Below are 21,164 nucleotides of genomic sequence, written 5' to 3'. Positions count from 1 at the left end.
CAGGGCAAATGTCTTTTTTTATTTTTGTTACCTTTAAACTACTCTAGAAAAAAGTGGTTCTATATATAGACTTTTAATGAGAAACAGAGCCACTTAAAATGGCCTTATCAAAAAACTTTACACTGCCTGAAAAATGTAAAAACCATTAGAGAGCTCTGAGAGAGTCTTAATATTGATCAGACAGTTTTTATTCAAAACTGTTTGGAAGTAGTCTTATTTTTCGTAGAAACTGGCGCGGACTGCTTCTGGCCCTCACATCGGGTTTGGCAGCACCAGAAGCAAGACGACACGCCAATCCCTGTAGTGAACTTTCAAGTTTACTTTAAATGAAGAAGAATGGAAACAAAAGAAGTCACAAAAAAATCCAAAAAATCCAAACGTAAAGCAGAAGAAGAAGAAACAAAACAAAACAAAAAATGCAACAAAACAAATCGAATGGAAATCACTTTGCCACAGGTTGTTTTTTTCTTCCAAAAAGAACATTTGTATTTCCATAAAAATGATCAGTCTTTGTTTAGTTTTTTCTCTTTTCATATGAATGCAGCTATTACCTTTTCACATTGATTCATTTTCTCGCCCCGCCCCACTCCCTTCGCCCACCCTCCCTTCTTGAAACCCCTCCCTGCAAAAACAGATCCAAATGAGGTCACATGCAAAGACCAAAAAAAAAAAAAAAAAAGTCACAAAAAAGTCACAAAAATAAAAGTCCAAAGAAAAAGTCAAGCTAAAGTTCAAAGTTCAAATGTCAGTAGGCGTGTGTGGAGGAGGAGGAGAGCCAGGTTATGATCAGGTGAGCTCGGAAAAAGACATCAGAAAACAATGACGGGACGGGGGAGGGGAGGGGGATGACACTTTTTTTTCGTATTTTGGGGCTTGTCCAGGATAGACAATGGGAGTGTGTGTGTGTGTGTGTGTGTGTGTGTGTGTGTGTGTGTGTGTGTGTGTGTGTGTGTGTGTGTGTGTGTGTGTGTGTGCGTGTGTGCGTGTGTGTGTTGTGTGTGTGTGTGTGTGTGTGTTTAAGTTTTTGTTTGGATGCCACGGAGACATGCTAGGCATACGATGAACTAACAGGCATGGAGATGGGTTGTCTATAGGGGGAAAGAAAAAACAGGGGAGAGGAGAGAGTTACACACAGAGAGCCAGAGCACCACACCACTACAGCATTTTTTTAAATCAGGAGTAAACAACAAACAACAACAAACAAACAACAATAGCAGCAAACAACAATGCAAACCATCAGAACAGCAACACCACTCACTGACGTAATTGGCAATATTTTAGCTTTTGTTTTTTGTATTTTTTTAGTATAAAAAGTGATGTAGATCTATACTAACAGGCAACAACACACAAACACACACACACACACGCACGCACACACACACACACACACACACACACACACACACACACACACACACACACACACACACACACACACACACACAACAACAAATACAGACACTCTCTTACTCCCGTACACATAAAAGAGAGAGCACCCAAAGCTATATCCATCAGATCCCAGATGGATAGTGGCCATTTGGGAGAAACTATTCATACATTGTTGGGGGGGGGGGGGGGGGGGGGGGGTTGAAGGGGAGGTGGGTTGTTTCTTTCTTTTCTTTTTTGGAGGGGGGTAGGGGGGATAGATACAAACGAAAAAACAAAACAAAACACTTAAAAGCGAAAAACGCAAGGAAAGGTAGAAATTCGACAGGTGAAGAAGTCCCACTATGGATGGAGAGAGGGAGGTAAAGAGAGAGAGATGGGTGGAGGCGATGTGCGGACGTACAGCACACAGGAGCATATGAATGGGTGGGGGGGGGGGCGGCGTGTGTGTGACAGCGGAGTGCGTTGTTGAACGTGGTTTCTGCACTAAATAACATGAAAAACACCGGAGAACCAATTCCACAAGACTTCTCCACGAGGGTCTACTTTAATGATGCTGTAATACTTTAGGAGTCCAATAACTTAAAGATAGGTCATAAATAAAATCCTTTTTTTATTTTATTTTTTTAAATCTGAGGCAGTATAAATGTTGTATAAAAATAGAACTGCTTTTTTACAAATAAAATTTACAGGCCTGTGGCTTTCTGTACTTTGAATTATTTATTTTTTAAATCTTTCAACAAACATCAAGTATTTTCAGTTACCCCCTTTACCCATAAACTCTTTTTTTTAATTGTTATTATAGCCTTCATTCAAATTCTGGATGTTATTTTGAAAATGTTCTACATACTGTAATATCCCTTTCAACAAAGACCAATGTGATCTGACCCAGAAAAGTATTAACTAATTATTATTTTTTTCATCTGAACCCCCCCCTCCCCCATTTTATCACATAAATAATAAGACTTAGCTGGAGTGTGTTTTTGTTGTTGTTGTTGTTGTTGTTGTTGTTGTTGTTGTGGTGGAGTGTAACTGTACGGCAGGCTGATGTTGCCGGTGACTATTGTAAGAGGCCACTACGTTTTGCAGCCTTTGCTCCCGGGTTGCCAGCAGGCATAGAGGGGTCGGAGAAGCAGCGGAGGCCCGCAACCAACACCGCGGAGTTCAAAGGTCAAATATGCATATCGAAAAATGAACCCTTAACAGACTGCTTTGCCAGGCCTCGGGTTCACAAAGAGAGAGAGAGAGCAAAAAATAAGATAAAAAATTTAAATAAAAATCATCATGGCTCCTTGTCTTTACCTCGGTTCTGACCATTGTAACTAGTCCTGAAAACAACAACATATAAATAATCGCTTAGATAAAACAAAATTAAATAACTTTTTACACAACTAAACGGTGTAAAAAGGCTACCCAACAAAACTTCCTTCCGTCGTAAAAAAAATAAATCATTGCACAAAGTAATGGCGATAATGGAAGCGTTCATGTGTGTCAAAAATAACTCATAAATTGTAATAAATAAGAAGAATACTTAAAAGCTAACATAAAAAGCTTCGAAAAAAAATAAAAATCAAATAAAAACAAGGCGTGTGTGTATATCTCCCTCTGGGTGGTTGTAGGTCGTCTCCCCCTCCCTCCCACATTCCCTCCCATCACCTCCCCCCCTCCCGCCTCCCCCCACCTCCCTCAGTCCCTGTGTTAAAAGGTCGTGGCTGGATTTGTTTGTTGGGGGACTTACCCTAGCAGTGCTAACATGGGGAGCAGACAGACCCTAGTGCTAAGATCAGTACGGTTTGCTGTCGTTCTTGGAGCGCTTCAGCTGCACCTTCAGCCTCTTCATGCCGATCTGGAAGCCGTTCATGGCCTGGATGGCTGCCTGCGCCGACACCGGATTGTCGTAGCTGACGAAGCCTGCAGGGGGCATCGGGACATTGGACAAAGGGTTGGTTAGGGGGCGGAGAGGGGAGGACGGAAGACAAGGGGAGGAAGGGATAAGAGGTGACGATGTGGCATACAGTACCCTCCTCCATTGACATAAGAGTGCCAAAGTCACACCCTCTTCCAGGTTAGGCATACAAACCAAGGGAATTCATCCACCATTCTTTTTTATATCGACATTTCAGCTATATTTAGAATCACAAGAGACCTATATCATTTCAATTGGACAAAACTAAATAAAAAACTAAATAAAAAACTAAATAAATAAACAAACAAATAAATAAATAAATAAATAAATAAATAGCACATTAAAGTTCTTTTTGTTTGTTTGTTTGTTTGTTTTTTAGATGTTTGAAGAATACACATAAGAGGGTAAGAGCAAATAAACTGGTAGCTAATCTTAGCATATCATCGCTGTCTGATGAAAACCACTTAACTAAATTTTATTTATTTATACTTTTTACTATAATTGGAATATATCCACTCTCCTCTATCTACTGTAGGTTTTGACATCTAAATGACCAATGAAAACATGTTTTATTGGGTAATCTATTTAACACGTATCACCATTGGATCTTAGAGCTGCCCATCACACTGCGTATGCGACAGCAGAACCTCGAAGCTCCTCCCCTACCGCCGCCTGACTCTGAACCCCGTCCAGGCATGAGGAAATTACCCGGAAAGCAGGCACTTTAGAGCAGAACCAAACGTCGCTGTTTGGGTTCGTGGAAATAACATTAAAGATGAGACCAAACATCAGGTTTAACAAGCAGCTTTTAGTTGGAGTAGCTGTGTAAACTGGCTTTGTTTTGCTTATTTCTGACATTGTCCGACGTAAATAGATCAATAAAATGTTTTCGAATTATCCCTAGGCTGCAAACTCATTGAAACCATGCAGATCAAAGTGGTTTCTGACGAGAGTAATGTTAGCATTACTGAGAGGCTCTGTTCCCCCGAGACGCTGTTTCTAACTGGGCATGAGAGTGCGCTCGAGGTGGCTGCTGGAGGTATGTGCGTGCGGCCGTGTGCTCCAGACAGCGGGTGGCTTTTGCGAGGCTGCACACACGGGAAAAATAATCCTGTAACACCATTTGAGCTTATTCAGATAAGATATTAATAATGTAATGACACATCCTTCAAGTTCATTCTTTTTTCTTCTTCTCGTTTTGTGTTTCTGTGCCAGTTTTGTCTGTTTGACGACGTGGTGTTGAGTATTTTAACACGTTCACTGCCAATGGCGAGTTGACTCGCCAAAAAAATTCCAACGGTTCACTGCCAATGACGAGTTGAGACGTAAAAAAAAAAAAAAAAAATTTTTTGACGGTGCTACGTGGATCAATGCCCCCCACGTCTCCTATAAAAATATTGGAGCGACCGAACGTGTACAACCCATTCCACCGACCCACTAAGTGGCGACAGTGCTCTCCATTCTAGAGGAAGGCAAGCAAAAAGCACTGTGAGGAAGCCATTCTCATGAAAATGGATTGGCGAAAACGGTTTCGCGCTTGGGAGCTGGCGGTGGGGTTTTGCAAATTTGCATAATAGATTACGGGTGGAACACACTTTGAAACACGCAGCATAAATAAGACCAGAATCGCAAAAGCTTCATCAAAGCTCTCAGAACCCCAAGAAACGAGCGAGCCCATCCATCCAGACTTGCCCAGCGGCCGCCAGGCAGACAGGCAGACAGGCACAGCAGCAGCAAAGCAGTGAGCCTGGTGACGCGAGGTTACAGCAGCAGCAGCAACGAGCTTGTGACACGCCCGCTGCAGCCAAGAAGAACACACACGGAGGGAGGAGTTTGAAGGAGAGGGGTGTTTCCTGCTGTTATGGAGGAAATTACTGTTCAAAACTATTGTTTAGATGTCTGACGTCTTACTGATGCCAAAAATGAATGGTTAAAGTGACTGTTCTATCGAATTTCACAAAAAGCCGTTTATCTCAGAATAAATTTACAGACGCTGAAACCATGCTGTATTCAACTGCTAATGCTTACATAACTACTAACTCTACAAACTAACTCTTTTAGACAGAGAAAGCACACATTCTATTAGTTCTTTTGAGATATTGTGTGTTCACAAAATCCTAACAGAAACGAATCCTCGGCTCTTGAAAGATGAGCCAGAATCCTCAAAAAAACCCTCTGGCAGAAGCTAACTACAGTTTTGAAAAACGGCTGGCAGTGAATGTGTTAAGAGCACAGGTTTTTTTTTAAGTTCTTGAAAACTTGCCCTTTTGGAGATAAGTGGTTTTCATCGGACACGATTCTCTCTGCCCAATCAGTAGTCTAACCTACAACCAACCTAGTCTAGTCTACAGGCCCAATACGCCACTGAGTTTAGCCACTACTGAGCATCGTTAACAATCCACTGAGATTAGCCACTACTGAGCATCGTTAACAAGCCACACTGAGATTAGCCACTACTGAGCATCGTTAACAAGTCACACTGAGATTAGCCACTACTGAGCATCGTTAACAAGTCACACTGAGTTTAGCCACTACTGAGCATCGTTAACAAGTCACACTGAGTTTAGCCACTACTGAGCATCGTTAACAAGCCACTGAGATTAGCCACTACTGAGCATCGTTAACAAGTCACACTTAGCTTAGCCACTACTGAGCATCGTTAACAAGTCACACTTAGCTTACCCACTACTGAGCATCGTTAACAAGTCACACTGAGTTTAGCCACTACTGAGCATCGTTAACAAGTCAGACTTAGCTTAACCACTACTGAGCATCGTTAACAAGTCACACTGAGTTTAGCCACTACTGAGCATCGTTAACAAGTCAGACTTAGCTTAACCACTACTGAGCATCGTTAACAAGTCACACTTAGCTTAGCCACTACTGAGCATCGTTAACAAGTCACACTTAGCTTACCCACTACTGAGCATCGTTAACAAGTCACACTGAGTTTAGCCACTACTGAGCATCGCTAACAAGTCACACTTAGCTTAGCCACTACTGAGCATCGTTAACAAGTCACACTGAGTTTAGCCACTACTGAGCATCGTTAACAAGTCAGACTTAGCTTAACCACTACTGAGCATCGTTAACAAGTCACACTGAGTTTAGCCACTACTGAGCATCGCTAACAAGTCACACTGAGTTTAGCCACTACTGAGCATCGTTAACAAGTCACACTGAGTTTAGCTACTACTGAGCGGTGCCGCGTCTATGTGCCGACAGGCCGCAGTGCCGACAGGTCGCAATGCCGATAGCCCACAAGCAGAACCAGCTGAGCGAGGCGGCGTGCAGCGTGTCGGTGGAGCTAACCTCTCCCAGCCCCCACGCCAAACCTAACCTCCCCCATAGCGAAACCTAACCTCCCCCAGACCCTAACCCAAAACCTAACCTCTCCCACCCCCCACGCCTAAACCTAACCTCCCCCAGACCCTAACCCAAAACCTAACCTCTCCCACCCCCCATGCCTAAACCTAAGGTCGGCATTGCGGGTGGTCGGCATAGCGGGTGGACAACTACTGAGCATCGTTAACAAGCCACACTGAGTTTAGCCACTACTGAGCATCGCTAACAAGGCACACTGAGATTAGCCACTAGTACTGAGCATCGCTAACAAGGAACACTGAGATTAGCCACTACTGAGCATCGCTAACAAGTCACACTTAGCTTAGCCACTACTGAGCATCGTTAACAAGTCACACTTAGCTTAGCCACTACTGAGCATCGCTAACAAGTCACACTGAGATTAGCCACTACTGAGCATCGCTAACAAGTCACACTGAGATTAGCCACTACTGAGCATCGCTAACAAGTCACACTTAGCTTAGCCACTACTGAGCATCGCTAACAAGTCACACTGAGCTTAGCCACTACTGAGCATCGCTAACAAGGAACACTGAGATTAGCCACTACTGAGCATCGCTAACAAGTCACACTTAGCTTAGCCACTACTGAGCATCGCTAACAAGTCACACTGAGTTTAGCCACTACTGAGCATCGTTAACAAGACACACTTAGCTTAGCCACTACTGAGCATCGTTAACAAGTCACACTGAGTTTAGCCACTACTGAGCATCGTTAACAAGCCACACTGAGATTAGCCACTACTGAGCATCGCTAACAAGTCACACTTAGTTTAGCCACTACTGAGCATCGTTAACAAGACACACTTAGCTTAGCCACTACTGAGCATCGTTAACAAGCCACACTGAGATTAGCCACTACTGAGCATCGCTAACAAGTCACACTTAGCTTAGCCACTACTGAGCATCGTTAACAAGTCACACTTAGCTTACCCACTACTGAGCATCGCTAACAAGTCACACTTAGCTTAGCCACTACTGAGCATCGTTAACAAGTCACACTGAGTTTAGCCACTACTGAGCATCGTTAACAAGCCACACTGAGTTTAGCCACTACTGAGCATCGTTAACAAGTCACACTTAGCTTACCCACTACTGAGCATCGCTAACAAGTCACACTTAGCTTAGCCACTACTGAGCATCGTTAACAAGTCACACTGAGTTTAGCCACTACTGAGCATCGTTAACTCATTGAGTGCCAGCCACTTTTGGAGAACGGACGCTCCCAGAGTTCCCAGAGTTTCAGAGCGTTTTTAGTGATTTCTCGAGGCCCACAGAATATTGTGTGATATTACTATGTAAACACTGAACACGCACAAAGAACGATGAGACTCTCTTCTATCATCTGCAAAAAAAAGTTTATTGATCCCATTTTCCGTTCTTTAGTTATGAGCCGGAGAAGATAGCTTGATTTAACCAAAAACAGCCATTTTTTTCTAGAAGCTGAGATAATGAGCCTTTTGTGAAATTAAACATTTCAAGCACATCACTGACTCTGAAGCTAATATTTTCTAATGTAGTCACACCTCAAAAATAATTTGCTGCAGGCACAGCTAACGTTATGCTTCATGCATATTGATGCATACGGATGCGATGCGATTTCCGTTTCCCCAACGACTTCTTCTTTGTTTTTTCCTCGCCTTTCTGTAATCTGGAGAGCACTGTCGCCACCTAAGGGTTCTGTAAAATAGGTTACACACATTCAATAGCTCCCATATTGTAAGAGGCGATGTAAGAGGCTTAGATCCACGTCCCACCGTCAAAAAACGCAATTGACGACTTTAGTCGTCTTTGGCACTCAACGTTACTAAAGCAATTGACGACTAAAGTCGTCATTGGCACTCAATGAGTTAACAAGCCACACTGAGTTTAGCTACTACTGAGCATCGTTAACAAGCCACACTGAGTTTAGCCACTACTGAGCATCGTTAACAAGTCACACTGATTCCAATGGTGCAAACTGTGTTGAAATCCGTTGCTCGGGTCAGAGATGGATGTGTTTAACACGTTCACTGCCGTGGACGAGATATCTCGTCAAGCAGAAACCAACGCTTGACTGCCGTGGACGAGATATCTCGTCAAAATTTTTTTTTTTTTTTTTTGACGGTGGGACGTGGATCAAACCCTTTTACGTCTCCTATAAAAATATGGGAGCCACCGAACGTGTACAACCCATTCCACTGACCCACTAAGTGGCGACAGTGCTCTCCAGACTAGAGAAAGCGAGCCAAAACTGCAGGGAAAAGCGTGAGGAAACCATTCTCATACTGTAGAATGGTTTGGCGAAAACGCTTTCGCGCTGGCGCACAACGGTGGCGCACAACGGTGGGGGGTTCCAAAAATAGACTAGGTGCAACACACTTTGAAACACGCAGCATAAAGCCAATCGCAAAAGCTTCATCAAAGCTCTCAACCAAAACCCCAAGAAACGAGCGAGCCCCATCCAGGCTCACCCAACGAGGGGCCGCCAGGCAGCAGACAGGCAGCAGAAACTCGCTTGTGACACACCCGCTGCAGAGCCAAGGAGGGAGGAGGAGAACGCCCACGGAGGGAGGAGTTTGAAGGAGAGGGGGGTGCGGGTGCTGTTATGGAGGAAAATACTGTTCAGAACGATTGTTTAGATGTCTGATGTCTTTGATGCCAAAAATAAATGGTTAAAGTGACTGTTCTATCGAATTTCACAAAAAGGCATTTTTCTCAGCTTTCAATTTCAGACGCTGAAACCATGCTGTATTCAACTGCTAATGCCTACATAACTACTAACTCTACAAACTAACTCTTTTAGACAGAGAAAGCACACATTCTATTAGTTATTTTGAGATATTTTGTGTTCACAAAATCCTAACAGAAAATAATCCTCGGCTCTTGAAAGATGAGCCAGAATCCTCAAAAAACCCTTGGCAGAAGCTACCTACAGTAAAAAAAAAAACTGTTGGCAGTGAATGTGTTAAACTAGCAAGTTTAGCAAGCTAATCAGCTAAACTCTTGTGTGTTAACAGTATTTATACTAATGTCGCACAATGAATGTGATAATGATTAATCGATGGATCAAATGCCACACAGCACCTACCATGCTGTTTGTATCTGAATTGTCTGTAGGCCTACATGAAAATATGCCCCTGGTATACATTAGATAAGATGGAAATTTAATGATTCCCGCAGGGAAATTGGATCATTGCAACAGCAAAATAATGATCGCTGCTTGCCAACTGTTTGATTTGTGTGCTATTCCTTGTTGGATCCATGGTCGATTTATTTCGTGGCCAAATACACGTCTGATCTTTAATGCACTCTTCTTACTGTAGCTACGTTTCCACCTGGATTTGAGGTGCTTTTGCTCCATTCAATTACAATCTGTTCACCTAGAACACATATTAATGCAATGTGGGAAGAGGTGACTGGGTAAAAAGGGTAGGTGTGATCTATTTGTGTGTGTCTTGTGTGTGTGTGTTAGGGCATTCACGATTACTGCATTTTACTAGTCACCGACTACTAGTGATGCATGGGTCAGGGGTTTTTAAGGCCCGCACCAACCCAACCCATCATTAGAGCCAGTCCCGCACCGCCCGCCTCATTAAAATTGATGTGGAAAAAAACCCCACTGCCAATTGAATGTAATATGTCTCCGGACTCAGGATGAGCGCCACGGAATTCTCCAAGGTGTCCAAACTCTGTCTCTCTCCCCGCTCTCTCTCTTTCTTTCTCTGTGTCTCTCACACACACAGACACAGACACACGCGCACAGCAGTTTTACTGCTCTGGATGTGTTGCCCCGCGCGGCTGCTTCTTTCATGACGTTAGGAGTTCTTTCTGCTTTGTCGGCGTTACAAAATCTAAATAGCTATTATCAAGGTCTTCAAAAGGATGTAGCAGGTAGGCCTAGGCTACAGAAACAGTTCTTATTCTTTCCCATTTCTTTTGATTACCTCATGTGCTCTCAATGGGTCACGTTGCAGTAAAGTTGACAAATAGGCTAGATCACAGTCCATTAACAGAAAATCTGCAGTGAATTTGTTTTGGACACAAATAATAATTCGCTACAGCGAATAATCCTTAAAATGTTTGTTTTAAGGACACATAAGCATAAGCATTGAAGCGTTTCTTTACTCCACCATGTAGGCTATAGTAGAGAGTGCAGCAGGTGCAGTCTGCTTCAGACTCGCAGACTGCCTTGTCTGTCTGACTGTGTGTGTACGTGTGCATGCGTGTGTGTGTGTGTGTGTGTGTGTGTGTGTGAGTGAGTGAAAGAGAGAGAGACAGTTCACGTCTTTAATAAAGGGTTAGTCTGTGTGTTTTATTGCGGTAAGTTATTTAATAATGCTGCTTTGTCACGTTCTGATCCTGCCCCGAACGCACCCGCCATATTTTCCTAATTTGCTAACCCAGACCTGTGGGGCGGGCCAGCCCGCGGGACCCGGTGGGTTTTGGGTAGCCTGCGCATCACTACCGACCACCGAGCTAAATAAATATGGAGGCCGTGTGTCTATTCGATCCCAGTATCCTCTCTTGATGCCAAAATCAGTCTGATTTGTTGTTACCCGATTCTGCGCAGTAGATCCGTTGAGTAGAACCTGTGTGAGGTCCCCGCCCCTCACATTTATTTATGTATTTATGTATTTAGATGAATGATTAGTCGACTATGATGCACAGTGTCGACTAGTGGTTTTGATAGTCAACTACTCTGTGAAAACCATAGTGTGTGTGTGTGTGTGTGTGTGTGTGTGTGTGTGTGTGTGTGTGTGTGTGTGTGTGTGTGTGTGTGTGTGTGTGTGTGTGTGTGTGTGTGTGTGTGTGTGTGTGTGTTTCAATTGCTGCCATACCGAAGCACTTGCTTAGGTTTGTCTGTTTGTCGATGAAGACTTTGGCAGAGACCACGTTTCCGAAAGGCATGAACATCTGCAGTATGTCCTGGTCTCCAAACTCCTGGGGCAGGTGGTAGATGAACAGATTGGCACCTTCAGGACCTGAGGGTGGGAAAGTGGGTGTGGGATCAGCGGGGTGCTCATTTAAGCAGGAACATATGAGAGGGAGTGCTGTATTGTGGCTATTGGCACCAGTGTGCTGTCTGTCACCATTGGAACGAACCGATGCCAAACCTAACTTTGGCAGTGAATAATTCTCTTACAAGATGGACAGTCAGAGGAAGAAAGCTCTAGCTTCTTCACAAGTTTATCTTTGTTGGAAGAAGGGATAAGCAGTACACAGACATATGTGGCTAAATCTGCAACTTTTCATCTGTTCATTCTTCCCTGCGGTGGTTGAAGGCAAGGCAGTTTTAACCGAAAGATGATCTGTATCGCCCAATTTGTAATGAACTTTTAAAAATTGTTGTTTACATTCTAGTAAGCCAATGCCATTGAAAGATTATGTGTGACTCAGAAAGATTATGTGTGACTCAGAAATAAACACAATTCTGCAGAGTTATACACATTGTTGTCTTTGAAGTTATATTTACTACATTGTATCATTGTTGTATGTGTAACCGAGGTGAATCAGCGCGGATTCCTCGTGAGTCCAGTGTGGTAGCGAGTGGATTGGTTAAACTCACTCCCCAGTATAAAGGCATGTTAATCAGCTCCGCCAAGGGAGCTAGCTCTCTTGGTGCAGTGGTTAACTTGCTTGACTCCCAAGCCGAAGGTCGGCGGTTCGTATCCACCCCTGGGCAAGCCCTTAACATGGGTTGCTGCAAGTACCACCTACACAACGCGGTTACATATGCAGAGTTATACTCTGTTGTCATTGAAGTTATATTTACTACATTGTATCATTGTTACTCTGTTGTCATTGAAGTTATATTTACTACATTGTATCATTGTTACTCTGTTGTCATTGAAGTTATATTTACTATTGTGGTTGTATCGTGAACCCCATATGGTGTAATGAATTATATGGTGAGATAAGCATATCATTGCATCCCTGAAATGAATTAATGACTGAAAATGTAAACCAAACCGAACACTACTTACAGCTCCCCTCCAGTGAATTTTGTAATTTTTAAAGACCCCCTAAAGTCAGAAATCAGTTTGTCTTTATGTTCCTGTAGTTGGATGTCTGAGCTTCACTGTGCAGAATGATGTCTTTGCAGAGTTCGACACTAGGAGGCTGTTGCCACAATCGTCTGCTGAAAGTGGAAAGTTCCTCAGAGCTCACTGAAAAGGGAGTTTTCAACAAGCAAGATTTGTGACATCATGAATCTTGGAGCCAATCCCTGTCCAGTATTCAGCAGTTAAAGCCCCAACACATTCTGATTCTTACTCCCGACTCATCATATACTGCAGATCGGTCAGGAACCCTTGTCGTCACTTTGTCACGAGTGAGAATGTGTTGAAAGCCCGTGTTGTATGCTGTGATTGGCTAGTTATGTTTTAGATAACTCTGATTGGTTGCTTTGGATTTTTAATGAGGGAGAAGGAGGGGAAGTCATTTTAAGGATTTTAACAAGATTGTTACGGCCTTGGTCAGAGCCTGGCCTTGGGTTTGGTCTGTGTGTTGCATTCTCTCACCTCTGTCTCTATTCCAGACATGCCCCCCCCCCCCCTCTCTGATTGACTGATTACTTTGAGGAGCCCTCACCTGGAGCTGGTTCCAATCAAGCCAGCATAAGAAGCCAGGGAGACTCCGCTGGGCCTTCTGCCACTTCGACAGCCAGCACTTGCTCCGTGTGCACACTTTGAGACTGCAGCTCTTTGTTATTAGCTGTTAGCTCATCTGCTGTCTCTTCTTTTTGCTCTCAGCTTGATGTTGATCATTATCTTGAGTGGCCTTTTCCTGTTGATGCCTGTGTTCTTAGAGGCCTGTTAATGGACCTGGTATTGACACTGTAGCTGGTTTTCTGGCCTATTCCCACTAGTTACTGTTTCTGTATTTCTTGACCCTGGGTTCGATTTCAGTTTTATTTTCTTATTTGTTGTGTTAACTACTAACTCAGGAAGCCCTGTAGGGGTGTGCTGCCCTTTATTTTCATCCCCCCTTTTCTCCTGTTTTTTGTAGGCTAGGGAGGATAGAATTGTGTTTTTGTTTCAGTGTAGGTTGCTTTATTTTCTATGTAAATTTGTTGGGCTTTTGGCCACCCTGAAGCTACTGGCTTCCTGTGATTCAGATCTCTTGTTTAAAATAAATCCTTGTTTGATCATTTTCAACTCAAGTTCATCTCTTTTTGTTCCTAGACCTTTTTATGTTACACGTGTTTGCCCTAGACTTGTTCATGGTCGTAACAAAGATAGTGTAACCTTTTTTGTGGGAAAAAACCATCAGACATAAATTATTATTCAAAATAGAGTATTTTATACACATCTTGAAACATGACTTTAGGGGGGGGGGGGTCTTTAAGATATTTCATGTGTTGCTGAGTCATGACCTGGCCATGTTGACTAGCCACACTGTTTGCCACTGTACTTTTTGAAAATAACCACATTTTGTGCTCGAGTTACAAAAATAAGCCGTTGCTAAAATGGGATCGGAACGCTATATAATAATATTGATATGTCATGTCATGTTCAGGATGAGCTGAAATAGCTAGCTAGCTGTTAGCTACTTTAGCTAAGGCCTGCTGCTGTAACCACTTCACAGCCACTAAGTGACCAAAAGTTTGCTTGTTAACCAGTTCGAGTTACGCTCTTTTGTCTTCTTGGCTGTAGTGCAGACAGAGCACTGAAGCAAGAGACGAAGTTCTTGTGCTTTTTTTCTTCTTTTTTTTGTACTACAACAGAGCGGCCGCCATGATGTGGAACAACCTACACTATTAGCCTTCGGTTGGGTAAATATACAAACATAAATTAGAACATTTGTATAGAACAGCAACGGTTATGGTAGGAAATGTGACTGAAGGGGGGCTTTAAAAGCGCTGATCTCCAGTCCCCCCGAGGCTACTGACCCTCTTTCTGGCTGCCGGCGGCCCCTTGCTGCTGCAGCAGGGACTGGCTGTAGAGGGTGGGCAGGGCTGCGGCGGCGTACTGCTGGATCCCTGAGTAAGCCTGCGTCAGCGCGTCCATGGTGCCCGCTGTGCCGTTGGTAAGCCCGCCGCCCAGGCCATTAAGGCCTGCCATACCTGAGAGCATTTGAGCAACTTTACATAAAACCCAACAATGAAGAAAGAAGAGTGCACTTACTCATTAGCGCTCCCATTGAAGGTTGTGTGTTTAACCACACATACACAGTCACGCACACACACACGCACGCAGGCATGCACGCACGCAGCACGCACGCACGCACGCACGCACGCACACACACACACGCACACAATAAACGTACACTACTTGTACCAACTTGACATCTCTCTCTCACACACACTGACGCTCACGCAGACATCACAGACATAAAATACATGCTGTGTATACAGCGGTACACACAAAACACACAACAGCACAGGACACAAAACATATTAGTATTTACACCATCAAATATGAGCTTAGCCGATGAATGCCATAACTGCGCACAATTGTACTTTAAATAAATAACGCATGCACGTGCACATGCACGCACGCACGCACCCACGCAAAGACACACACACACACACACACACACACACACACACACACACACACACACACACACACACACACACACACAAAGACACCCTGAGACAAGTGGGAGAATCAGACACTAGAATGATCACTGTGGCCGCACTCCGCCCCGCCCCTCTGTAATAGCAAAATTAATCCATCAATTGATCCATCAATAATGAGTTGCTGGTTTAAAATGTATATAAGGAGGATTTTTATTCTGAAAGTTCCATCTGTGCACAGAGTCTCACTTCCTGTCATGATTGAGCCAGAGCCAAGGCATCTACCCATCATATACTGTAGCACCAGCCCCCCACTTAAGGAAGCCAGTAAATCTCCACTGCTCACAGAAGTTCCATCTGATGCCCAGTACATTTCCATCAACTACACAGGTTCAACTTTGATCTTTCATAAGAGACAATACATCCTTGGTCTGGTCACAAGACAAAATACATGTTATCAACAACAATAATGATCAACAACCAATTAATAAGCAATCCATCAATAATTTTGCTCTCACACCTCTCCTTTACAAAGTTTAAAATCTGCACTTTGATCTATCATTATCATTTCAATCCGTGGCGCAACCTATAATTTCGGCTCGGCATCATCCTGAGCTGCCTACTTCATCTTAATAAGAACTACCTCACCAACACTAAGCATGAATTGTGTCAAACGCCAATCGAGAGGTCCGGGCGTGCTTTTTCTGCCTGTGGCGTCTCAATTTGGTGGAGGGTGGGGGATGTGGGGGGTTGTGGGGGGTGGGGGGGTTGTGGGGGTGCTGGATGCGGTTTAAAAAAAGTGAGGGAATGCAGTAACACTCATTAGTTGCGTTGTAACAGCTTAATAGCGCGGCAGAGGGCAACTTGTCTGAGGGGGTCTGACATTGGCTCGGCTTCCTGTCGCCTTCGCCGTCAGACACAGCGAAATAAATGATCACCGCAGAGCTTTGGATTATAGGTCACTCATTTATTCAGGAATAATTGCACCAATGACCTTTGCAATTCAATTAAGGCCTAGATGTGTTTAAATGAGAGCGCTGGGTGGGGGCGTGGAGGAAAGGGGGAACATGGAGAGGAGGGTTATCCGGGACGAAATGGGATGCGAAATGAAAAGAGCCATTGCGTTTGAGCGATGTGCGTGTCCTGCATGTCTGCACCTGTGTGTGTAAGTATACTGTATGTGTGTATGATTTACACAGCGGATACAGCTACTCGAGCGGAGGAGCGCTAAAGGTCAGAGGAGAATAATGTGGTGGAAAAGGCCGGTAGTACAGGATCTCTGCTGTCATAACAGCTCTGATTAAGATCCCAGTGCCGTCCCCCCCGGAGGTCAAAGGCAGGACACACTCGGCAGTCACTATAGTCGAACCAGACACATACACATGTGATCTGCAGTCTGTACAATACACATGTGGATTGGTGTGCGTGTAACAGTTATGGATTGGACCCTGCTTTACAGGAAATCCTAAACACCAACTGTCCTATTCAGGCTTACAGAACGTATGCACCTCATTCCAAATCAGCTACACCAGTGGTTCCCAAACTGGGGTAAGTGTACCCCTAGGGCTACGTGGAGGTACTACACGGAGTACTTGCCAAAAAGTTTGAGAACCACTGAGTACACAAACATATCACATTGGTTTTTATTGTCCACCTAATATGATGGATATGATCCAGTTTGTTTGATTGCAAATGTACTGTGTAATTGATCAATACTACACTGACTGTCTATGGGACGCCCTAAACCTGAACTGATCCCAGATTCGGTCGAACCCTGGTAGGCTACAGATCACAACAATCAAACACAATAATGACGGACAAAACAACACAATGTGATAAGAATACAACATGGTCCCACATCGAGACGACCAGGTGAGTTGGCACCAGCACTCTTACGGCAAGCATAACCCAGGACACAACCAGGAAGCATAACCCAGGACACAACCAGGAAGCATAACCCAGGACACAACCAGGAAGCATAACCCAGGACCAGGCACGTGCACACATAGACATGAAAGGGGGCTTGAGCCCCTGCCTTTTTTTTCAGTCTGTAAAAAGTGCCCTTTTTTTTTTTATAATACATTTTTCATTTTCATTCCAACAACACATGAACAAAACAAACAGCTCAGACACATTAAAAAATTAAATAAAAAGTGCCCTTTCCTGACCATGAATGCATTTCTAATGGTGCTTTGTATGGAAATTGCCCTTTCCATGCCGTCACTGAAGGCAGCATTCAAAGAGAAATGCCTTTTCCGAGCTCTCTTGGCCTTGAATGCACCATTTGTAATAGGCCTCTGCATGGAGCAGTGTTTTTCTAAACTGCCCCTGAAGGCACCAACCCAAAAATGAACCCAAAAATGAATGAATAAATAAATACATAAATAAATAAACCACCCAATAAATAAATAACCAAAATATAGGGAACAAATGCAGAATTGTTGCTCTTGAAAATATTTTTTACTTTACACTATTGGAAAGGGATGTTGTGTTGTTGAATCCGCAAAAAATAAAAAAAAATCTAATACACCTTATCTAAATCTTCTGTCTTGCTTTTTAGAATTATGGTTAAATGCATGGTATATTACAAGCCTCACTCAGTATCGTTCAATGTTTCTGCCTGTGTTGCTATCTGTTGTAGTACAACAACCTAAAGGGAGAAAAGGAGCAAATACATATTGATGCTTAAATGATTTCACAACAGTATTGCAACAGCATGCAACTTTTATATACTAATATTATTCAGTTATGGAGTTATTTTTCCGTGACAAGTCTCATCCTAAAATGAGATATTCCTCTAAATCTGGTTAAAATCGGAATATTTAAAATGAGTTATACCCCTAAATTGGCCTTCAAATTGCCTCAAATTTCCGCGGCCGCCCTCCGGACGGCGGCTGTAGTGCCCTTTTATGAATTTGAGCCCCTGCCCCTCTAATGTTCTGTGCACGTCCCTGCCCAGGACACAACCAGGAAGCATAACCCAGGACACAACCAGGAAGCATAACCCAGGACACAACCAGGAAGCATAACCCAGGACACAACCAGGAAGCGGATGGAGGAATGGAATGGGTTGATGGCAGGATGAATAGAGAGCCCCAGGAATGAGTCCGGAAAACATCGATGCTAACACTTCGGGTTCTTCACTGTTTTCGCCTATGGGATTTTTGAATGGGTTTTTGGCGCGATGCTTCAAATAAGGTCTCTGGGCAATGCAAGCTTAATCAAACGCGAACCAGTGTTCAGCGGGATAATCTTCACACATGAGGACCACTTTTATGAGTTTTTAAGCTTTTACGTGCCGTTAAAAGGGCGGCTAGCTAGCAAACGGCTAAATGAGACTACACTGTTGAGTCGACGGGGATATTATACGTCAATAACGTCATCACTTAGGACGAACACGGAAATTCTCTTTCCCTCACCTGGTTCAGCCCGGGGTAATCAGTGCACAGCAGCGCACACATCAACAACACTCCAGGTTGAGTGGTGACGTGACGGGGAAGCCTATGCGACACTGTGTGTAGTTCTGGATTAGCTTAGCACGAGCTTTTTACTTCTAGGGCTCGCATTTACGCTTCAAAACTCATGAAAGTGGTCCTCACGTGTGAAGATTATCCTGCTGAACACTAGTTCACGTTTGATTAAGCTTGCGTTACCCACAGACCTTATTTGAAGCATCGCGCCAAAAACCCATTCAAAAATCCCATAGGCAGAAACAGTGAAGAACCCGGAAGTCCGCGACTTCCGCATTCCGACTACAAAAATACGTCATCCCTGGGGCTCTCTATGGATGACGCAGCCGTCATAGAGAGTGTGTGAGGACAAGCTCGAGAGTTATTGTCAGGTAAAACTGAGACACAGAGAGATGCTATTAGGAGCCAAACTCAAGGCCAGCTTAAAGTATTTGGAGTGTATCTGTCTTGCGGTGTCTTGGCAAAACCAGAATATCAACACACATCTGCAAAAATGCCTAGAAGGTGATTGTCAAATGATATGCTATTGGTATAAGTAATTAAAGTACAACATATTTCCATATAGTCTCTATGATTTGGTGTGATATGGTTCTGTACACCCATGATTACTAGGGTTATACTGATGGGTTTGCCAATATTGTCCTTTTATTTAATATGATTAAATATAGAATATTGGCCAGTCAGTGTGGTTTACTGTCACTTGAAGAATTGTATTTGTATGGGTTTAAATGGAGAGTGTCGTAGTGTCATTCAGTGTTCTAAATTGAAGGATTTCTCACCCTGCCAAGAATAAACATCTGGGAAAAACATTTAATCTGTGTCATTTGGCCTCAAATTTTGTAAAATGTGAAGATATTAAATATCGGCAATCTGCAAAGACTAATATTGGCATCGGCTTTCAAAACCCATTTCCGTGGAACCCTGCCTTGGTGTGTTTGGTAGCTACTATAACAGTGCCGTCTCTCTGCATCTGCGCACAGCTTCTCATAGCGACGTTGCTGCTGCATGGCGTGGGTGGGTGGAGGTGGCTGATGGCAGGATGAATACTCACTGGTGACGCTACCTGCTAGTGCATTAATGTTGTTCAGGCCCAGGGTGGTGCCGGCGAGGCCCTGCAGGGTGCCCAGAGAGGTCAGAGAGTTCATGGCGTTGGAACTGGCTGTGGTGCCTGCTTGCGGGGGCGAGAGAGGGGGGTCAGGAGGGGAGGGGAGGGGAGGGGAGGGGAGGGAGGAACAGGGGTGATAGGAGGAGTAGGGACAGAGGTGGAGACAAAGATCCACGTTAAACAAGCGGTCCACAAGTCCCAACGTTCCTAATGTAGACGTGGCTTATATGAACCCAAACCTCCATTAGACCTAGCCTTGACAGTGTTTCAATGTGCTGTGTAGCACTTTAACATCAATAAATGACCACGTTCATTTCGAGACATTCGTGTAGTCACCATAAACAAGCAAAACCATCACCGTGAAGATTACCAGCCTCGACTCTGCATTTTGTTGAACTTTATTGAAGAATAAACCCCTAGAGATGAATCATCTCATTTTCAAGGGGGTCCTTGAACCACAAATATACAGTATCTACAATACAACAAACGGAAAGAAAATTACAGGTACATATTGACACGTACAAAGATAACTCCCACGCACTCTCTACCCCCAACCCACCTGCACCCTACAAACCCATTACAATGAATTAAACACAATTAGAAGCAACAACAAGTTGCTTCAAGATGAGCAAATAGTGTTGCCCTAAAGATGCGGAGTGAATAAATGCATCAGAGATAGCCCTGGTTCACACCATACGCCGAAGCCACGCTGAAGCCACGCAGCGCTATGGCAGTTTCGTTTCAGCATCCTTGTTAACGGGCGAGATCGTTCCCACCTGCCACATGCCACGCCACGCTGAAGCCACGCTGCAGCCTGCAGCGATAGTTTCAGCTTCTGTTCAATTTTTCAAGCGTGCAGCGCGCTGCACCCGTGCTGCCAGGCATGAAGTCAATGCAAGTTGTGAGCGGGGGGAGGGCAGCGCCGAGCGAGGCGCTGAGGAAAAGAGAGTGCTTCTGGTGTGAGCGGTTTAGCGTAGCTTCAGCGCTGCTTCTGAATAGCGCCTGGTGTGAACCGAAGCTTAGGCAGGCTATTCCAATCAGATGGGACTTTGATTTTAAAGAAGTCAATTTTGGGGAACAAGAAAAAGGGGATATTGAGCATGTCTAATTATTTATAAGGATCTGTATGGAACTAGGTACTGTTTTAGATAAGGATAGTTAATTTTTATACATCTGAAAATAAATTGCAGCCAGTGAAAATGCATTCTAGAATTTCACGAACGCCAGTTAAGCAATTCATACATAAAGCAATGATGGGTTTGATACGGATATCTCAAACTGAATGTGCACAAACTATTATAAACTACATTTAGATGTGAATCAGAGGTGTCCTGATCAACAAAATCTGCATAATCAAAGATAGGTAATACTAAACTGAGAAGCAGTTATTTTTCTTACCTGAAAAATGAAACAATTTATAGAACGATATAGA

The 21,164-nt window shown here is 43.8% G+C and overlaps 1 protein-coding gene across 1 annotated transcript in view; it reads right to left on the bottom strand.

Moving 5' to 3' along the window:
• Positions 1 to 979: 979 nt before the first annotated feature.
• The window catches only part of celf2 (cugbp, Elav-like family member 2), a gene marked incomplete at its 5' end in the record, with an annotated part of 209,156 nt that continues 188,971 nt past the window's right edge, over positions 980 to 21,164 (bottom strand). Inside the window, 5 exons of the mRNA XM_083658685.1 lie at positions 980 to 1,088; positions 3,125 to 3,297; positions 11,475 to 11,618; positions 14,528 to 14,701; positions 19,679 to 19,795. Of these exons, the coding sequence (XP_083514811.1) occupies positions 3,170 to 3,297; positions 11,475 to 11,618; positions 14,528 to 14,701; positions 19,679 to 19,795 (563 nt within the window). The 3' untranslated portion in view covers positions 980 to 1,088; positions 3,125 to 3,169. The remainder of the gene's footprint in view (positions 1,089 to 3,124; positions 3,298 to 11,474; positions 11,619 to 14,527; positions 14,702 to 19,678; positions 19,796 to 21,164) is intronic.

The sequence above is a fragment of the Poromitra crassiceps genome, assembly GCF_964638095.1.
Source record: "Poromitra crassiceps genome assembly, chromosome: 2".
Classification (NCBI taxonomy): Eukaryota; Metazoa; Chordata; class Actinopteri; order Beryciformes; family Melamphaidae; genus Poromitra; species Poromitra crassiceps.
This window is presented reverse-complemented; position numbering and strand designations above follow the sequence as displayed.